At 39.8% G+C, this 20,391-nt stretch overlaps 1 protein-coding gene across 3 annotated transcripts in view; it reads right to left on the minus strand.

The window, feature by feature from the left end:
- Positions 1-4,273: 4,273 nt before the first annotated feature.
- The window catches only part of ANKRD46 (ankyrin repeat domain 46), a 49,442-nt gene continuing 33,324 nt past the window's right edge, over positions 4,274-20,391 (minus strand). Inside the window, exons 2-5 of one of the 3 annotated variants that reach the window (XM_055432629.2) lie at positions 17,702-17,796; positions 14,843-15,180; positions 13,527-13,685; positions 4,274-6,282 (exon numbers count right to left, since the gene is read on the minus strand). In XM_055432629.2, coding sequence (XP_055288604.1) covers positions 6,066-6,282; positions 13,527-13,685; positions 14,843-15,153 — 687 coding nt within the window. In that variant the 5' untranslated portion in view covers positions 15,154-15,180; positions 17,702-17,796 and the 3' untranslated portion in view covers positions 4,274-6,065. Of the gene's footprint in view, positions 6,283-13,526; positions 13,686-14,842; positions 15,181-15,671; positions 16,002-17,701; positions 17,797-20,391 lie in introns of those variants that run through there. The other 2 variants (XM_088844695.1, XM_055432630.2) reach the window with 2 other exon arrangements.

Raw genomic sequence — 20,391 nt, forward strand, 5'->3', positions numbered from 1 at the left:
GAATACTGCTGTCCAAGAGAAGTTTCTGCAAAAATTGCCATCCAAGGACTTCCCTGGTGGTCCAGTGGGTAGGACTCTGCACTCCCAGTGCGGGCGGCTCAGGTCAAGCCCTGGTCAGGGAACTAGAGCCCTCTGGCAAAACTAAAGATCTCATGTGCCACAACTGAGACTTGGCACAGAGGAAAAAGAATGCTGTCCACGAAATAGCCTCTTGTGGCTAATGAACACTAGAAACATGGCTAGTTTTGTTTTTAAACGTACAGTGCAGTTGAGTCTCAGGCTTGGATAACTGTGCTAATGAAGGATTGAGTTTCTAATTTAATTTAAATGAATTTGAGCAGCCACAATGCTGAGTGGCTACGACACTAGACAAATATACAGAAAATCTCCATTGTTGCAGAAAGTTTGGACAGTGCCAATCTAAAACAGCTTCCAAGCAACACTGTGAATATGGTTATCAGCTAAGTTTTTTGATGACTATTAGGCAACAAGGAACTCCAGATTGTATTCCCTGACATCTCACTAGAGCATGTCCAAACCCCTGCCCAGTGAGTGGAGGCCCCTAATGCCTGACGTGGAGCTGTCTGTTCATGATGTAAAGTGAAGAGAACCAACGCATGAAGGACTGGACAGAATGCCAGCCTGCCAGCACTTTGAGGGATGCCAAGGACACAGAGTCGGATATGACTGAAGTGACTTAGCAGCAGCAGCAGCAAGGAGGTATCCACAGCAAGGCTGAGATCCTCCCTAGAAAACTGTTTTGAATCAACTTCAGAGCCCAGAGGAATGGGTTTGATCCCAAAGTTCTACTTTATCTAGCACAGCTGGGATTGTCTCAGTTTGAACAATTTTAAAGGGTGCTTTAGCCAGTGCTGGCCTCTTTTCCTCTCCCCAGTGTTCCATTAACTTTGAGAAATGCTACTTCCTGGTATACCCTCCAAAATAAACTACTAGGAAAAGGTAAACTGAGATGATAAAAGAAGCTGTAGTAGGCATCCCAGATAAAACTGAGTAACAATTGCTTAAATTAATAGAATGACTTAATATAAATCATGCAATATAAAGGAAAAATAAAGGGAAACTAATTGATAACAAAGTGTGTATCTCGATACGTGAGTGCCCAGGCACAGCCACACTAGAAGAAACAATGAAGTCATCAGTGCCCACTCACAGGGTTATGTGGGGGGACTCAATTATCATCACTAGCACTGCTGTCAAGAACAAGATTTTTAGGAAAAGGTAAAATTCCTGGTCAGGTTTGAACAAAATAAAGAGTGCTGTGCTTAGTCGCTCAGTCGTGTCAGACTCTTTTTGACCCCATGGAATGCAGCCCACCAGGCTCTTTGGTCCATGGGGATTCTCCAGGCAAGAGCACTGGAGTGGGTTGCCATGCCCTCCTCCAGAGGATCTTCCCAACCCAGGGATTGAACCCAGGTCTCCCGCATTGCAGATCAATTCTTTACCATCTGAGTCACGAGGGAGTAGAATCTCCCCTCAATTATGCTGCAGTTGTATTCTTAGAGAATTTGGGGCATATGAAAACCGTATGAAAAAATACTTTGAAATGTAAAGTAGAGTTAGGTTTTAGGCTCAGATAACAAACGTAAAAGAAAAACATCCATATGACGACCAGGAGAACATTCAAGAATCATATGGAATGTAGAATGGTTCTTTGTTGTGCTAAACTGTCCCAGGTGCTGTAGGACAGTCTATGGGCCCTGCCCACTAACTGACAGCAGCGCCTCCGATTATTTCTAAAACCACTGGTCCAAGCCAATCACGTTAATTCCACCAATCTCATCCTCCGCATGATTGATACATCAATACAGGCCTAGTCAACCGGTGCATGGCACTGGCTGGGCTGAGAATAGGGTACACGATGTAATGTTGGCCAATGATACCAGGAGGAAGTTTGCTGGGCATTTTGTAGGAAAGCTTCCTAGTAGAACACCCAAGGAAGTGTTAGTCACTCAATCATGTCCGACTCTTTGCAACCCATGGACTATAGCCCGCCAGGCTCTTCTGTCCATGGGGATTCTCCAGGTAGGAATACTACAGTGGGTTGCCATGCTCTCCCCAGGGGAACTTCCCAACCCAGGGATCGAACCCAGGTGTCCCTCATTGCAGGCAGATTCTTTACCATCTGAATTACCAGGGAAGCCCACACCTAAGGAAAACGGTTTCTTTTCTTATTCTCTACACGCTTACAAATGGATGTGAGGCCTGAAAATTCTGGACTCATTTCAGAACCACCTGGAAAATGAAACGCAAATAGGAGGACAAAGTGAAAAGCACGGAGGAACTGAGCTAAATTTGGATTCTGTCACCCTTGGGGTCCACTCTACCTCTGGGCTTTCGGTTACATAAATCAATTAATTTCTTATGGTTTAAGCTGCTTTGAATTTGGATTTGACTTCTTGAAGCTGAAAGCACTTTGATACATTCATAAACAACTTCACAAATCAAAGACTGAGGCCTGGTTAAAATAACAACAACAATAAAAAGAGAATATTGTTATGTATTTCTATACCAAGTGGTAAAAAGGAAAGCAACTATGCTTTTTTTTTTAAACCTATGGTATATGTGAGGCAGGCTGTGCTGGTGCAAAGCCTACATGCTCTTATGTCAAGGAGCCTGCAGTACAAGACTCTAGTCCTTCCATCCAGCGGCAGACATATGGTGGAAGAATGGTCAGCACGTTCATACACATGCAGCCTGCTGGAGGAAACGTGTGAAAAGCACGTGCTTAATCTGCAAAGAAAAAATACACTTATGATTAAAAAAAAAATCTTTGTGTTCAAAGAGTTCTACAGGGTGCACTGTGAACAAACAGGAGAGGAAAAAAATAGTCTAATTCCCTGCTTTCATGAAAACTATCATCAAAAAGACCCCCCCCAAAAAAAAATTCAGTTGACCCTTGAACAAGGGTTGAACCACACAGGTCCACTCATACGTGGGTTTCTTTTCATTAAATATGTACAGTTCCACAAGGTCATCTACTGTTGGCTGAATCTGCAGGTGTACAACCATGGGTACCAAGGGCTCACTATAAAGTTACTCCCTGATTTTCAACTATGCATTGGTCAACGCCCTGAGTCCCTAACCCTCACACTGTTCCAGAGTCAACATACACGTTTACTAAGTATGGTAAGTGATGAGGAAATCACAGGTAGAGAAGTGGGCAGTCAGATACAGTTAACTATGTTAGGCTTTCTGAACGTGTCAGGATCTGAGCTTCAATATTATGGGTTAGAAACCCTGGGAGGTTACAGAAACAAGGGGCATATAGGAGGAGGAAAAGGTGTATTTAGAAACAGGATTGAAAGTTTTAGTAGCATGTACTGCTGAAATGGCAGTAGGGACGATTCTGGATGGTTCCACAGCCAGAATCAGGTTAGACAGCAGGGTAAAAGGAAAAAACAAATATATACTTGGGGATAGAGCCTGAATGTGGAATTGCTCTTCCACTATGGCCTGTCTGGCCTTAAGTAACTGACCAGTTACTTAACCCTCATAATGTCAGTTTCCTCATCTTACAGGGAACTTAGGGATGATCATAAGGATTAAATGATAGTGAAGTCGCTCAGTCGTGTTTGACTCTTTGCGACCCTGTGGACTGTGTCCATGGGATTCTCCAGGCAAGAATACTGGAGTGGATTGCCATTTCCTTCTCCAGGGGATCTTCCTGACCCAGGGATCAGACCCAGGGATCAAACCCAGGTCTCCTGCATTGTAAGCAGATGCTTTACCATCTGAGCCACCAGAGAAGCCTCAGGATTAAATGAGATGAGGCTTTAAAGTGATCTGTACAATTGGGAGGTGCTTAATCATGGTAGTTATTATCACTCTTGGGCATCCCAGGAGGCGCTAGTGGTAAAGAGCGTATCTGTCAATGCAGGAGACATAAGAGATGTGAGTTCGCTCCCTGGGTCAGGAAGATCCCTTGGAGAAGGGTATGGCAACCCACTCCAGTATTCTTGCCTGGAGAATCCCAATGACAGAGAAGCCTGGTGGACTACAGTCCATGGGGTCGCAGAGTTGAACACGACTGAAGTGACTTAGCAACAGCAGCATTATCACTCTTAAATCCCTAAGCAATTCATCCAAATTAGTGTCAGAACATTTATAAGGCAAACACAAATGAAACTTGATACACCTATTACATGGGGTTTCAAAAAAAGCTCTTTGCTTTTTTGAACAGCCAACTGGAACCTATTTTTTAAAAATCCTAAATTAAAAGAAAAACAATGATAAATAAGAAAATAGATTGTGATTAAGAGATTATAAATATATTTATTGGTAATATTATTGAATACTGAATACAGAGAACAGAATACAAAGAAATCATCACTTAAAAGGAAACATTAATCTTTAAAAATGCAATATATTTACATATATGTTAACCAATTTTGCACATCTGTTTAGAGTTACAAATACAAAGCTAATTCCAAAGCTTTTAATCTGAAGTGTTCTCCATTCTAATATCCACTGCTTTTTGCTGTATTTACACGAAGTATGATTAATTGTGTTTGCAGCTAATCTAAAAGCAAGATGCTATGAGCTGACCCTGAGGCAATCAGGTAAATCAGGAATTTCAGAACAGCTCTTTAAGACAGGATAAAGTCACATGAAAGAAAATGCCTCAATCCTAGATATATAAATGCAAAAGAGAAAATATTAAGAAGCAAAAAGAATCACAGAAATAATTATTCTAAATTATAATTTCTAATTCTAGCACAATTCAATTAGCAGTAGCTTAGATGACTATGTTCTAAAAAATAAAACCATTAGTTCTTTCACCACAATTTTCTGACTATACTTAATGAATAATTATCAAGTCTTCATATCTTTTTTTTAATAACCCAATAATATGATATAAACATAGCGGAATCATTAACAAGAGGCCTTCAAACACACTGCATAAAGCTGCAATATAGTTTGGGGGCCAGATTTCAATTTACATAATGTTACCATTCATAAAGACACTTGGTACAATACTGTTCAGCACTATTAACTCAGAAATGCTCCATCCAGTCTTTCCATCAGAGAACAATTGACATGGATGGGACAGTTATGACAATTCTAACAGGGCCTCTAAAGAGGACTGCACATAAAATGAAAAAATTATGAACTATGATATAATCATGACAACACAGCTAGCTTATAGAACTGAATTTTTCACCATAATAATGGTACTACAGAATTACAGTGACATTAAACATCAGAAATATTTATTCCTGCTAACTACTGAGTAGAAAAAGTCTTCCAACTGTATTTTTGGTGAATAGGATATCTTCGAAATAATCACTAGGGGGAAATTAAAAGTTTCTCAATTGAAAATTCTCAAGTTCATTTTTCACAGATATTAACAACAAGCAAAGCAGTTTACCAAAAAAATCAAACTTATCTTAAAAACAAATAAATGTAAGATCAAATCAATCATTTTTGAGGAAAATATAGCTCCTTTTCAAAAGTCCTGTTTGGTTTGTGACTAGACTTGAAAATATTAAAATAAACCAAACAGATCCCAACAATACTGATTTGCAGTACAAGATATGAAATAAGCGCTTCAAGTTTTAAGCTGAAGGTTTCATTTCCCCCTAGCCTACTATTCCCCAGAGAAAGTAAATAGTGAAAAGCAGCTCTTGCAAAAATGAACAAAAACAAAACAAAACTACCAACCACAACTAATCACATAAGACAAACTTTAAACATTTCACTCTAGTTGCTCTTATGTTAGGGGAAGGTTTCTGTAGCAGGATTTCCTAGTCTCATCCTCTGTCTCTCCTTCGTTAGTCAATGCCACATTTTTATCAAACAAGGCTATGCAGAGCCTTTCCTAAGAAGTCAGGCTGAGCTGGAGGTAGCTTTAGGACAGCATCCTTGACTACAGTATGCAGTTAGTTCAAACAGACAGGGTGTTTTTCTAAAAGGATTACAATGTGTAAAAATTCAAAAAGAAACAAAAGTACAGCCCTCACTGCTTTGTACTAAGTGATTCTGAGAAACAGAACAAACACTGGAAGCCAGGACACTGGCATCTGTCTCCTCTCCTGTGAGCTCCTTTAATGCACCAGTTCAGGCTGGTTTTCCACGAAGGGCAGCACCCCACTCACATAGTAGGCGATGCCAAGAGACAGCAGAGCGATGACAAAGATCAACAGCAGCACCCTCCAGAAGCCCAGATCTTCTACGAACTCCTGCCACGTGGTGCGGAAGCTGGACAGGACCCCCTCACCCTGCTGCAGGTTGGGATTGAGGAGGGAATGGCTTTCCATGGCGCTGTGAGAGAAGCAAAGGGAAAGAAAGGGCATGAAATAACAATCACCCATTTCAAAAACAAAAAACCACAGAAACTGCATTGTTTAAGAAGACCAACCTTAAAATATACATTGATGAGAAGAAAACTGACATATATATTCTAACCCATTTATATACCGATTTAAATATCTGCAAGTATTTGGACAATTTACCTTGAACCATAAATTGCTAAACAATAATGATTATGTTCCTTGGTTTACTATCTAAAAGAGTCAAAGTTAGAAGCTCCAATACTTAGGCTATCTGATATGAAGAGCCGATTCGTTGGAAAAGACCCTTATGCTAGTAAGATTGAGGGCAGGAGGAAAAGGGGGCAACAGAGGATAAGATGGTTAGATGGCATCATCAACTCAATGGATATGAATCTGAGCAAACTCCAGGAGATAGTGAAGAACAGGGAATCTGGCATGCTACAGTCCATGGGGTTGCAAAGAGTTGGACACAACTGAACAACAACAATAAAAACATCCCAACCATGAAGCAGAAGTCTTGAACAGTGTGTGAATCTTAAAGGCGGATTTTTATCAATTTAGTTCAATAATCTGACCAATGAAGGAATTCCTTTTTTAAACTGAAATACTCTAATAATGGACGCTTACTCTGTTGTACACTTGAACAGGGCTAGCCATTAGTGATTCCTCTTAATAGCTTCCTCCCACTGGTCTTAGTTCTATCTGTACAATAACACAAAATAAGTTTACTTCTCTTCTGTATAAAGGCTGAGTCTAGTTGAGAATAAGGTAGTACAAGTACCATAAAAACTATGTAAGTGAGAACATGATTGTTACAAATAGAGTATATCTGACGCTGATACTCGAGAGGCTGCACTGTGATGAGTTCAAAGCTCCAAGAGATTAGCACCCACAATTATGTCACAACACGCAGCACCAATAACAGGGTATCATTTAGATTAAAGCCACAGTGACCATAATCATAGGTATCAACTAGTGACTGCTGTTATTCTTCTTTCTAAACTTCTTTTCATATTCTTCTGACCATCTTGGGACAGAACAATGGAAACAGCACAAAACAAGGTCTTAGAGTCTGGTACATCACGCACTACTGACAGGTTTTTTTGGTAAGTTACAATTTTACTTTGTTCACCCACACTGTTAACCACAGCCCTTTCAGCCTTTCCTGGCATCAGTGTCTTTTCCAATCCTGGGAAAATGACTTTGTAAAGGGCCAGTCTGTTTGCCATCCAAACTTTTTTTATATGTTAAAAAATGTTTATCTTCTGAAAAGGAGAAGACATTTTCAATGGGAATTTATAACAGTACAAAAATTTAAAGAAAACTCTAGCAAGTTTAAAGATAAGATTAGAACTCTGAGAGGTTCAGGAGAGGTTATTTTTTTTTTTTTTGGCTCACTTCTCTATTTATTAGAATAACCACATGTGAAGAGGCACAAAACACTTAAGTTTTATATGACTACAAAGTTATCACAAATCCCAAACTTCTTAGCCACAGATATTTCACTTACTCTGTTTAAAGAAAAGGCTTTTAAAACATCTGAGTTAGCTTGATACACAGAGACCCTGAACTACATATTTTAAAATGCTTGTACTTCCTGCTCTAATAATGTCTTCATTTTGACTTACATGAAATTTATTGACTACATCTGATTCAAAATGCTCTCATACTTAAAGGTGTTAATTATACAAATCCCCCACTTTTTGAAAGTTCACTTTATGCCACCTCACTTTTAAGAAACATCTACTATACTACCTGTATGTGCTAATTAAAAGAAATGCCAAGAGGATTTTTGCTTTCATAGGAAGAAAGGCATAAAGCAAGACAGTGTTCAGCGTTTGTCTTGCAGCAAGACTGGCACCATCGAGCTCCTTCCCCAGGAACCTCACAGCATCTCAGTGTCCAGCTGCCCCAGTCCTGAACGGTGTTTGTGAGCACCTGTGTTTTATCTCAATTTGTTTTGTGCATCTGTTAGTGAGATGAGTCCTAAGGTTCTTCACCTTATGCCATCTTGACTTAAGGAAAAGTTTCCTGGGAACATTCTACTTTTGGATAGTGGGGTTGGGGTGGGGACCTATAAAATGAGACTTCAGGTTGTGTCTTCTCTAAGAGCTCATGAAATTCTGACACTCAGAACTGTCTATGGTGACTTGATCCAATGAAATATTTTCTACTATCTAGGAAATATGTGATTCCAGTATGATGGTCTGTGTGTACAATGTGTAATTTTTTTGTACACTGTGTCACCTACACTGTCTCTGTCAGCCCATACCTAAAATAAAAAGGAACTAAATTAAACTTATGTTAAATGGTGTAGGGAAATATTTTTCATCAACTTGATTTATAGGCCCTTAAGAAGTTATGTTATGTTTCAGGAAATTATAAGGGAACAGGAAAATACTAAATACGTTCAAAAGCTTGCTTTATCTCCTGTTCTAGAAAAGGCTAATCATCACACAGCTATGTCACAATGCCATGTACTAGCCAACACCGTTAAGCTTCCCCCTCACTTTTTTAAAATTGATATAATTCATGTACCATAAAATTCATCTTTCTAAAGTACATGATTTAGTGTTCTTTAGAAAATTCACAAAGCTGCAGAACCACCTCCACTATCTAATTGCATCTCACCTCTATAATGAACCCTGTACCTTCAGCAGCCACTGCCTCTTGTCCCTTCCCCCGCTCCTGGCAACCACTACTGCCTTTTGTGCCTGGCTTCACTCATGTAGAATGTTTTCAAAGCTCATCGGTGTTGTGGCACATATCAGTATTTCATTACTTCTTATAGTGGGATAATATTTCACTGAATGGTTAGATGACATTTTGCTTATCCATTCATCAACGATGGACTTCTGGGTGGTTTCTACCTTTTGGCTATTATAAATAAAGCTCCCATGAAATTTGCTTACAAGTTTCTGTGTAAACATGTGTTTTCAATTTTCTTGGGTATATACCTAAAAGTGGAATTGTTGGGTCATATGGTGACTCTGTGTAACTTTTTGAGGAGTTGCCAGACTGTCTTCCACAGCAGCTATTTTACATTCCCACCAGCAATGTAGGGTGGTTCAAATTTTCCTACATCATTGCCAGTACTTGTTATTGTCCATCTTTTTGACTGCAGCCGTGCTGTTGGGTATGAAGTGGTATTTCACTCTGGTTTCAATTTGCATTTTCCCTAATGACCACTGATGTTGCTTTCAAGCTTTCTAATTTAAGCTTCAACCACACCTTCCTATCATGACACTGAAGGGCAGGAGTAAGACCAGGCAACTAGGTAGTACAAGTATTAATAATTCAATTTTTTAAAGAAAAAGCTTTACCGAATGCTGTAAATAATATGAATCCTCATATTGAAGTGCAATAGCAGGTATGTGAAAGAAGCAGGAATAAATATTTCACACTGCACTACTCAAATGACTAATCACTTCTGAGTTAATAAGGAATCACAACTGAGGCAAAATAAAACATATTTCTAATACAGAGATGCCAAGAAACTGGCTAGTAACAAAATATACCAAGCAAGGTCCTGAAAATATACCAGGAAGAGCACATCTAGAACATTTTTCATGGTAAAGAAGCCCAAAGTCATTATGAAAATAAATTTCAAGTTATTTTGAAAGCATATGATCTTTAACAAAAAACAGATAACTCAATGTTATTAAATTTCTTACAGCAATCCGACCGCCAATCCAGAGCATGCAGGTGAGAGAAGGGCTTGCCAGTGCACGCTGACTTCTTATTTTATGTACTTGTCAGCTTCCAGTGATAAGTCATGAGGAGCATGCACCATTTTAGAAGTAAAACACTTTAATTTCTTTGGACAATAATAAGTATTTGCCACAAACAAAATAATCCTAAACTTGAGAGTGGAATTAGTGGTCCCAAAGAAGTACATGAGCAAGTCTAAGAGGGAGGAAAGGAACCATGCGCACAGAGGAATCAAATTAAGGGTTAAGTATGAAGCCAGAGAGGATTTCATCTGGAACTCACAGAAACAATGATTCCAACAGTCTAAGTGGACCATATGCTCCTAATTCTAAGTCCTGGTCAATCTGCTACTGAGTCAGTAGCTAATGAGGGCCCCAGTCCCCTGAAAAATCTGGGAGGAGATTATGTAAGTTCATTATACTTCTTACCTTGCAATGTCTGGAAGGCTGAAATTACATGGTGGTCAACCAAACTACAAGCTGGTACAACTAAATCTGGCCTAGAGACTTTAGCTGTTGAGCCTGTGATGCCAAAAGAAAAGATGACTGATTACCTTGTCAGAGCTTCCCTGAATTATGTTCTAAACTGCTTTTAGATGAGGAATGATGAGATATTTGAGACCCTGTCAGTCACTCCATCTTAGCTTCAGTTACATACAGGAGCCCAAATTTCATTTGTTCCAACTCATGTTAAAGTCACTTTCACATCACTGAATTGTGTATGTGTTAAATTTTGTCTTACTCTCCTGTTTTACTTTTCCCTTAGCACTTTAATTCCCTATCTCTGAAACTACCTTTCCTAATATTGTCCAAGTTTTTCTATCTTTCTCTGCCTTTTTTGAAACCCCATTCTTTTTGTGACCTGTACTTAAATTCTCAAACTCCTGTTTCCTTCTCTCCTATTCGGCTCTTCTCCCTTGAACTGCCAACACAGCAGGCTGCCCTGCACAGTGGCTAACAGAACATTCTGTGCATGTGGGCACACAGTGCTTTCTGTTAATGGCTTTTCAATCGTAATCTGGAGCCATAAGGACCAATAGAGAGTTCAAAGAAAGTATTAGGCACTTTCAGTTCAGTTCAGTTCAGTCGCTCAGTCGTGTCCGACTCTCCGCGACCCCATGAATCACAGCACGCCAGGCCTCCCTGTCCATCACCAACTCCCGGAGTACACTCAAACTCATGTCCACAGAGTCGGTGATGCCATCCAGCCATCTCATTCTCTGTCGTCCCCTTCTCCTCCCGCCCCCAACCTTTCCCAGCATCAGAGTCTTTTCCAGTGAGTCAACTCGCCGCATGAGGTGGCCAAAGTATTGCAGTTTCAGCTTCAGCATCAGTCCCTCCAATGAACATCCAGGATTGATCTCCTTTAGAATGGACTGGTTGGATCTCCTTGCAGTCCATGGGACTCTCAAGAGTCTTCTCCAACACCACAGTTCAAAAGCATCGATTCTTCGGCGATCAGCTTTCTTCACAGTCCAACTCTCACATCCATACATGACCACGGGAAAAACCATTGCCTTGACTAGACGGACCTTGGTTGGCAAAGTAATGTCTCTGCTTTTTAATATACTATCAAGGTTGGTCATAACTTTCCTTCCAAGCAGCAAGCATCTTTTAATTTCATGGCTGCAATCAGCATTTGCAGTGATTTTGGAGCCCAAAAAAATAAAGTCTGACACTGTTTCCACTGTTTTTCCATCTATTTCCCGTGAAGTGATGGGACCAGATGCCATGATCTTTGTTTTCTGAATGTTGAGCTTCAAGCCAACCTTTTCACTCTTCTCTTTCACTTTCATCAAGAGGCTTTTGAGTTCCTCTTCACTTTCTGCCATAAGGGTAGTGTCATCTGCATATCTGAGGTTATTGATATTTCTCCTGGCAATCTTGATTCCAGCTTGTGCTTCTTCCAGCCCAGCGTTCCTCATGATGTACTCTGCATATAAGTTAAATAAGCAAGGTGACAATATACAACCTTGACGTACACCTTTTCCTATTTGGAACCAGTCTGTTGTTCCATGTCCAGTTCTAACTGTTGCTTCCTGACCTGCATACAGGTTTCTCAAGAGGTAGGTCAGGTGGTCTGGGATTCCCATTTCTTTCAGAAATTAGGCACTTTACTTGAAAGCAAATAAATATAAAGCTGACAAAAAGTTGTCATAAAAGATTCACTCAATGTAAGACCAGAAACTATGAAACTCTTAGAGGAAAACATAGGCAGAACACTCTTTGGCATAAATCACAGCAAGATCCTCTATGACCACCTTCTAGACCAGTGGAAATAAAAACAAACAATTGGGACCTGATTAAACTTAAAAGCTTTTGCATAGCAAAGGAAAATACTAATATTAACAAGGTGAAAAGACAACTCTCAGAAAGGGAGAAAATAATAGCAAATGAAACAACTGACAAAGAATTAATCTTCAAAATATACAAGCAGCTCATGGAGCTCAATGTCAGAAAAACAACACCACAATCAAAAAGTGGGCAGAAGACCTAAACTGACATTTCTCCAAAGAAGACATACAGATGGCTAATAATCACATGAAAAGATGTTCAACGTCCCTCATTATTAGAGAAATGCAAATCAAACCACAGTGAGGTATCACCTCACACTGGTCAGAATGGCCATCATCAAAAAATCCACAAACAATGAATGTTGGAGAGGGTGTGGAGAGAAGAGAACCCTCTAACACTGCTGGTCAGAATGTAAATTGAAGCAGCCACTATGGAGAACAGTATGCAGATTCCTTAAAAAAAAAAACTATAAACAAAACTACCATGTGACCCAAGAATCCCACTAATGGACATGTACTCTGAGAAAACCATAATTTAAAAAGACATATGCACCCCAATGTTCATTGCAGCACTATTTATAATAGCTAGGACATGGAAGCAATCTAGATGTCCATAAACAGACGAATGGATAAAGAAGCTATAGAAGATATACAAAATGGAATATTACTCAGCTATAAAAAGGAACACATTTGAGTCAATTCTAATGAGGCAGATGAACCTAGAGCCTATTAAACAGAATGAAGTAAGTCAGAAAGTGAAAAATACTGTGTATATTAACACATGTAAATGGAATCTCAAAAGATGGTACTGATGAAACTACTTGCAGGGGAGCAGTGGAGACGCAGACAGAGAACAGACTTGTGGCCACAGTGGGGGAAGGAGAAGGTGGGGCAAACTGAGAGAGCAGCACTGAAATGTACATATCATCATACATAAAACATAGCCAGCGGGAATCTGAAATCTGTCTCAGAGAGCTCAAATCGGTGCTCTGTGACAACCTAGAGGGGTGGGGTGGTGGGGGTGGTAGTGCAGGGGAGGTTCAGGAGGGAGGGGGCATACACATATCTATGGCTGATTCATGTGGCTATATGGCAGAAACCAGCACAATACTGTAAAGTAATTATCCTCCAATTAAAAATAAATACATTTAAAAAGACAAAAGAAACAAACCACAAAAAAAGATTCACTTGAAGTGACTTGCCTCTTAAAAAAATGAAATCTTAAGTACCTTTCACTCTCAGCTGTCTGCATGGTCTCTAGTTTTGAGTGAGTTCCTCTGTTGAATCCTTTTACCTCCTGTTCTTCCAACGATTCCAGCAATCGGATGACATCTTTATTCACTCCCCTGCGCTTTGCCAGAACTAGGGGTGTAGCACCTTGATGGTTGCTAAAAAGTTCATAAAAATAAAAATAGCTGTTACACGGTACTGTTAGTAGCCATTTGTGGAGGTCTCAGTGAGGAAGGCCTAGGCCCCATTAACTCAAAATGAAAACCAGAGCAGAACCAGTGGCTGAGATGGAGCCTGAATTTTGAGTTAACCTTTTTTTTCTTTTAGGGAAAAGGAAAAATATATACATAGTCAAGAGTAAATAAATGAGAATAAAGAAAAAAGGGCATCTTCCTAGAAACTAATTGGAAAAGTCTAGATTCTAGATTCATTCTTATCTGACATTTATATATTTCATGAGAACAGTGTCTATTTTTTAAATGTCTAAGAACTAAAAGAAAAAAAACTCAAGCTCAAAAGAAATCAAATAATCTGCTTTGGTTCACCTAACCATTTAACAACAGGAGAAAGCCAGACCCAACACTGAATCCTATAGTTAATTCCTACCACATTTTGTCCTATAGTAGCAGAATCATTTACTGTCTTATTCGGATTTAGAGACATTATGGCACCATTAAATTAGGTATAAAAAATGGAGCTTAAAGGTCAAGGTTTCTTTTTAAAGTGACCTGATATTGTTTCCACTAGAGACAAGGTATCACTAAAACAAAACAAAAAACACTACTTCTTCAAATTGTTCACTATAAGAAGGACTCTGAGTCCAGAGAGATAATGAAGCTAGCATGGTATTTTACATGATAGAAGGCAAACAAGCTTTGGAACCAGGTGGAACTAGTTTTAAATTTCAACTGTGTTAAGTCATTTAACCCAGAATTCTTGTCTCAGCTATTTCATCTATAAAATGAATACTTAAGAGCTATTCATTCTGAAGATAAAATGAGCTAACATGGTAAACGCAGTGCCCAGATCATAATAGATTTTCAACAAATGTTAGTTCTTCTTTTTCCCTTGTCTTATAATACATAATTAATTAGTAGCAGAACTCAGCCACTATTTTCAAAGAAAACTTTACATTGCTTCAGCACAAATCTAGAAGTCAGGCTCTTGTTCCCTCACTCATTGTCCTCAATACCTCTCTGAGCTTGTCACTACACTTGATCAATGAGGAAACAAAATCAATAGATTCTAAGATTAGACCACTGGTTGAGAGCCTAATGGGAGGAAGTGACGAGACTTCAAAAACCACAGAACTTACCAAATATCAATTTTGAGTCCATTGGAAACCAAGAATTGAATAGTATCCACATGGCCACAGAGATGAAGAGCCGTGTTTCCCTGATAATCAGTGGCCAGAAGATCAGCACCAAATTTATGTAACAACTGGCAAATGTCTACATTCCCGCGGGCCGCTGCAAGGTGAAGGCCTGTTCTGCCCCTGCTGTCACGGATATTTGGGTCAAAGCCACTTTCCAAAAGCCTCTTGGAGTAGTTAAAGTCTCCATCAATACAGGCCTGTAGCAAGGGTACATTAGTCTGAGAAGAATCATTTACAAAAACGTAGGACATTGTTCGGATGTGGTGGATGGAATGTGCCTGTAAAGAAACATGAGGTGAGTTGAGATTCATAAAAGCCAAACTAAATCAAGACAGTGAAGTCATTTAGAAAAGTACTATTTCTTATCCTTCTTGGTCTCCTGCCTCTAATAAATTATTTCACCAAACAGAAACATCAGAGTCATCAATTATATCTTATTTTCCATTAAAATGTCTAAGTTTTCCCATATCTGCTGGATCAAAATTGCAATTAAATTATCATAAAGCCCTATTTCACTTTTCATCATATAAAAAGACTGAGATATTTTTAAAGTAAAGCAAGACATAAGTGCTTAGATTTAGCTTTATTACATTGTCAGAAGACACAGACCGTAAGTTCCTTACACACACACATACACACACAGCAGTTCTCTTTCACATATTTGCTACTTATTGTACTTGAGATATTCTACATGGTAAAAGAGAATCATGTGCTCCAAAGTTAACTAAATCAGCATTAAAAAACAACTTAATTCACACTCAGTAAGGACCTGCTCGATGCTGTTTGGAGCTTCCCCGATGGCTCAGTGGGTAAAAAAATCTGCCTGCCACAGAAGGAGATGCAGTAGATGTGGGTTCGATCCTTGGGTTGGGAAGGTCCCCTGGTGGAAAGCAGGGCAACTCACTCCAGTATTCTTGCCTGGGAAATCCCATGGACAGAGGAGACTGGCAGGTTACAGTCCAGGGGTTGCAAAGAGTTGGACACGACTGAGCGACTATCAGTTTCACTTTCAAATGCTGTTTAGAGCACAAAGGTCAAATTTTAATAGTAAGAGAAAAGCTAAGGAAAGCAGCAAACTAAATTTAAAAACCAGACCTATCATGAAGTTAAGAATGTCCTTCTTTTTTACAGTATTGATCCTATTCTGCTTTGTTCTATGGTTATCTAGCTACCTGATTCTGCCAAACTCCTACTGTCTGAAGATGGAGAGATGAGGTCTCCATGGGAATAGCTGTGTCCATGCTAATACTGCACCCATCCGAGTAGACTCACTTCACGGACGGGTTTGTCCACACCTCTTTCACTGACACTCCCTGCCCCCAGCAATCTCTTGGGTCTCTCAGTGTGCATGCATGCATGTACATCTCCACCCCACCTGCAACCATCTCTTCCTTGATTCATTTAAGAAAAAGTTAAAGCCTGACAAAACAAACTTTACTAAGGAGTTAAAGAGAAAACAAACCAAAAGAAGAAAACAAAGGCAGAGACTGATGTGTTTGTAAAGATGGCTCCTAAGATTACAAAAGCTTAGTCACAGATGAGCTGGCTTGTAATTTACCAGGCAAAGTCTTTCTGGAACAAAGATGGAACTGGATGCTAGATCAATCTATTGTGCTTAACCTCACAGGGATTCAGGAAAGCCTGGCTCTGGAGTCTGGTGAGATTCTTGGCCGGTACTCCTTTCAGCCTGGTTTCCCACAGAGCCACTGTCCCTCTGGTCCTGGGCCATGTTAAGCTCTGCTGCTGCCATGGGGGCAAAGGGGAAATGGTAACACAGACTGAGGGCCTGTTTTGAGCCAGGCACTGCATTAAGGGCTTTTAATGAATTTTATTTAATCTTCCTAATAAGTCCACGGTAAGATTTACTATACTTGATTTTAGTAGGAGTCATTGAAGCATTCTAAGTCAAGGAAATGGCATAGTCTTAGTACATCATTCTTTCAAAAAGATGACTTTGTTGGCAATATAAAGAGGTTGGATTGGAGGGGCTTAAGACTGGAGACAGGGAGATCAATCAATAAGTCACTGTAGAAATCCAGGCAAGAAATGAGGATAACCTGATCTAATACAGTGGCAGAGAGAAGGGGGCATACTGGAGGGGATATCCTAGATAGAATTAACACAGATATGAAGGGTGAGAAGGAACTGTTAAGGGTAATTCTAAATAAGGGGGAAATCTGCTTATGATTAAGAATTACAGAAATCAAGATAAGATAAACTTCAGATTATGATACCATATAATACTTTTAAAAGAAACCAACCCAATGGGAAGATGCTACTCAAAAAACAGTCAAAAATTCTCTTTCAAGGGTAATCTCCCTATTTTCCCCTATAGTATTCATTAACTGGATCATAAAAAAAAGACAGAGGTATCACAAATATCTTAAAAATTAAAATACCACGTATCAAGGATTTTTCAAGAGGTAATGTGCTTTGGTTAAATTCTCTAAGAATAGATAATGAAAAACAATCTACTTGGTGTTTCTGAACCAAAAAACATAGTGTGTTTTGGTTCAAGCACAGTAAGAATTCTTGTGGTTTTCAGACTGGGATTCTTTTGAATACTGGCGCAGTAAAAAGGGCAAGACTTTCTTGTCTATTTTTTGAGTGAGAATAAGCATGGTGTATTTTGTGAGTTTCTCTGTGTCCTTAAGAAACTACTAACCTCCAAACTGAATAAACCTAACAATAGATCACATTTTTCATCTTGATCACAGAACTGAATATACCCAAATTCAAGACCACAGTTCATTGAAGTTTTCGCATATCGTGAAGAAGTCCACAGTAGAAAATACTCACATAAGCCTTAAGACTGGACCTTTCTTTGTCCCGTGACAGTTTCTCTGAATTCTTAACAAGGTTCACCAGAATATCCAGAAATGTGCCACAAGGATCTACAGTAAAGAGAAAATTGTTATAACAAAGGACCTGCTGTTCTACTAAACCTAGACAATGTAGAGGGACCTGTAAATACTTTCTAGACAATCTATGGGTAAGGCATCAACTTATGAAGTTGGTAAAGCCATTGAGGAGTAGTAAAGTGGCAAAAGGAGCCCACAAACACGGTCAGAAAGACGAAAGAGTCAGATAATGTGCCACCAGCAGTGAAGCAAATTCACTGGACTGTGGAAGTTCGCTCTAACTTACTAGAATTTGAAATGCATATTTTTCGCATTAGAAATGGTGGCTGCATCTCAGGTTAGCCCACCAAAGCAATTTCAGAAATAAAATGCTATTTGCAGTGGGGGGGGGGGAAGTAGAAACAATCCATCCAGTATTTATGTTAAACCAAATAGGTATGGCTATGCGGGTGCAGGAGGGCCAAGAGGAGCTACTCCACGTTCAAGGTCAGGAGGGGTGGCCGTGAGGAGATACCCCTCGTTCAAGGTAAGCAGCAGCAGCTGTGCTTTGCTGGAGCAGGCGTGTAGAGATACCCCATGTTCAAGGTAAGAGAAACCCAAGTAAGATGGTAGGTGTTGCGAGAGGGCATCAGAGGGCAGACACACTGAAACCATAATCACAGAAAAGTAGCCAATCTGATCACACGGACCACAGCCTCGTCTAACTCAATGAAAATAAGCCATGCCATGTGGGGTCACCCAAGACGGACGGGTCATGGTGGAGAGGTCTGACAGAATGTGGTCCACTGGAGAAGGGAATGGCAAACCACTTCAGTATTCTTGCCTTGAGAACCCCATGAGCAGTATGAAAAGGCAAAAAGATAGGATACTGAAAGAGGAACTCCCCAGGTCGGTAGGTGCCCAATACGCTACTGGAGATCAGTGGAGAAATAACTCCAGAAAGTATGAAGGAGCCAAAGCAAAAACAATACCCAGTTGTGGATGTGACTGGTGACAGAAGCAAGGTCTGATGCTGTAAAGAGCAATATTGCATAGGAACTTGGAATGTTAGGTCCATGAATCAAGGCAAATTGGAAGTGGTCAAACAGGTGATGGCAAGAGTGAACGTTGACATTCTAGGAATCAGTGAACTAAGATGAACTGGAATGGGTGAATTTAACTCAGATGACCATTATATCTACTACTGTGGGCAGGAATCCCTTAGAAGAAATGGAGTACCCATCATGGTCAACAAGAATCCAAAATGCAGTACTTGGATGCAATCTCAAAAATGACAGAATGATCTCTGTTCATTTCCAAGGCAAACCATTCAATATCACAGTAATCCAAGCCTATGCCCCAAACCAGTAACGCTGAAGAAGCTGAAATTGAAAGGTTCTGTGAAGACTTAAAAGACCTTTAAGAACTAACACCCAAAAAAGATGTCCTTTTCATTACAGGGGACTGGAATGCAAAAGTGGGTAGTCAGGAAACACCTGGAGTAACAGGCAAATTTGGCCTTGGAGTACAGAATGAAGCAGGGCAAAGGCTAATAGAGTTTTGCCAAGAGAACGCACTGGTCATAGCAAACACCCTCTTCCAACAACAGAAGAGAAGACTCTACACATGGACATCACCAGATGGTCAACACCGAAATCAGTTTGATTATATTCTTTGCAGCCAAAGATGGAGAAGCTCTATACAGTCAGCAAAAACAAGACCAGGAGCTGACTGTGGCTCAGATCATGAACTCCTTATTGCCAAATTCAGATCAGACTTAAATTGAAGAAAGTAGAGAAAACCACTAGACCATTCAGATATGACCTAAATAAAATCCTTTATGATTATACAGTGGAAGTGAGAAATAGATTTAAGGGACTAGATCTGATAGAGTACCTGATGAACTATGGACAGAAATTTGTAACATTGTACAGGAGACAGGGATTAAGACCATCCCCATGGAAAAGAAATGCAAAAAAGCAAAATGGCTGTCTGAGGAGGCCTTACAAGTAGTTGTGAAAAGAAGAGAAGCAAAAAGCAAAGGAGAAAAGGAAAGATTCCCATCTGAATGTAGAGTTCCAAAGAATAGCAAGGAGAGATAAAAAAGCCTTCTACAGTGATCAATGAAAAGAAATAGAGGAAAACAACAGAATGGGAAAGACTAGAGATCTCTTCAAGAAAATCAGAGATACCAAGGAAACATTTCATGCAAAGATGGGCTCAATAAAGGACAGAAATGGTATGGACCTAACAGAAGCAGAAGATATGAAGAGGTGGCAAGAATACACAGAAGAACTGTACAAAATAGATCTTCATGACCAAGATAATCACGATGGTGTGATCACTCACCTAGAGTCAGACATCCTGAAATGTGAAGTCAAGTGGGCCTTAGGAAGGATCACTACAAACAAAGCTAGTGGAGGTGATGGAATTCCAGTTGAGCTATTTCAAATCCTGAAAGATGATGCTGTGAAAGTGCTGCACTCAATATGCCAGCAAATTTGGAAAACTCAGCAGTGGCTACAGGACTGGAAAAAGTCAGTTTTCATTTCAATCCCAAAGAAAGGCAATGCCAAAGAATGCTTGAACTACCGCACAATTGCACTCATCTCACACGCTAGTAAAGTCATGCTCAAAATTCTTCAAGCC

Source organism: Moschus berezovskii, chromosome 16, assembly GCF_049115385.1.
Source record: "Moschus berezovskii isolate FMDL1 chromosome 16, NW_MosBer_1.0, whole genome shotgun sequence".
NCBI classification, from domain to species: Eukaryota; Metazoa; Chordata; class Mammalia; order Artiodactyla; family Moschidae; genus Moschus; species Moschus berezovskii.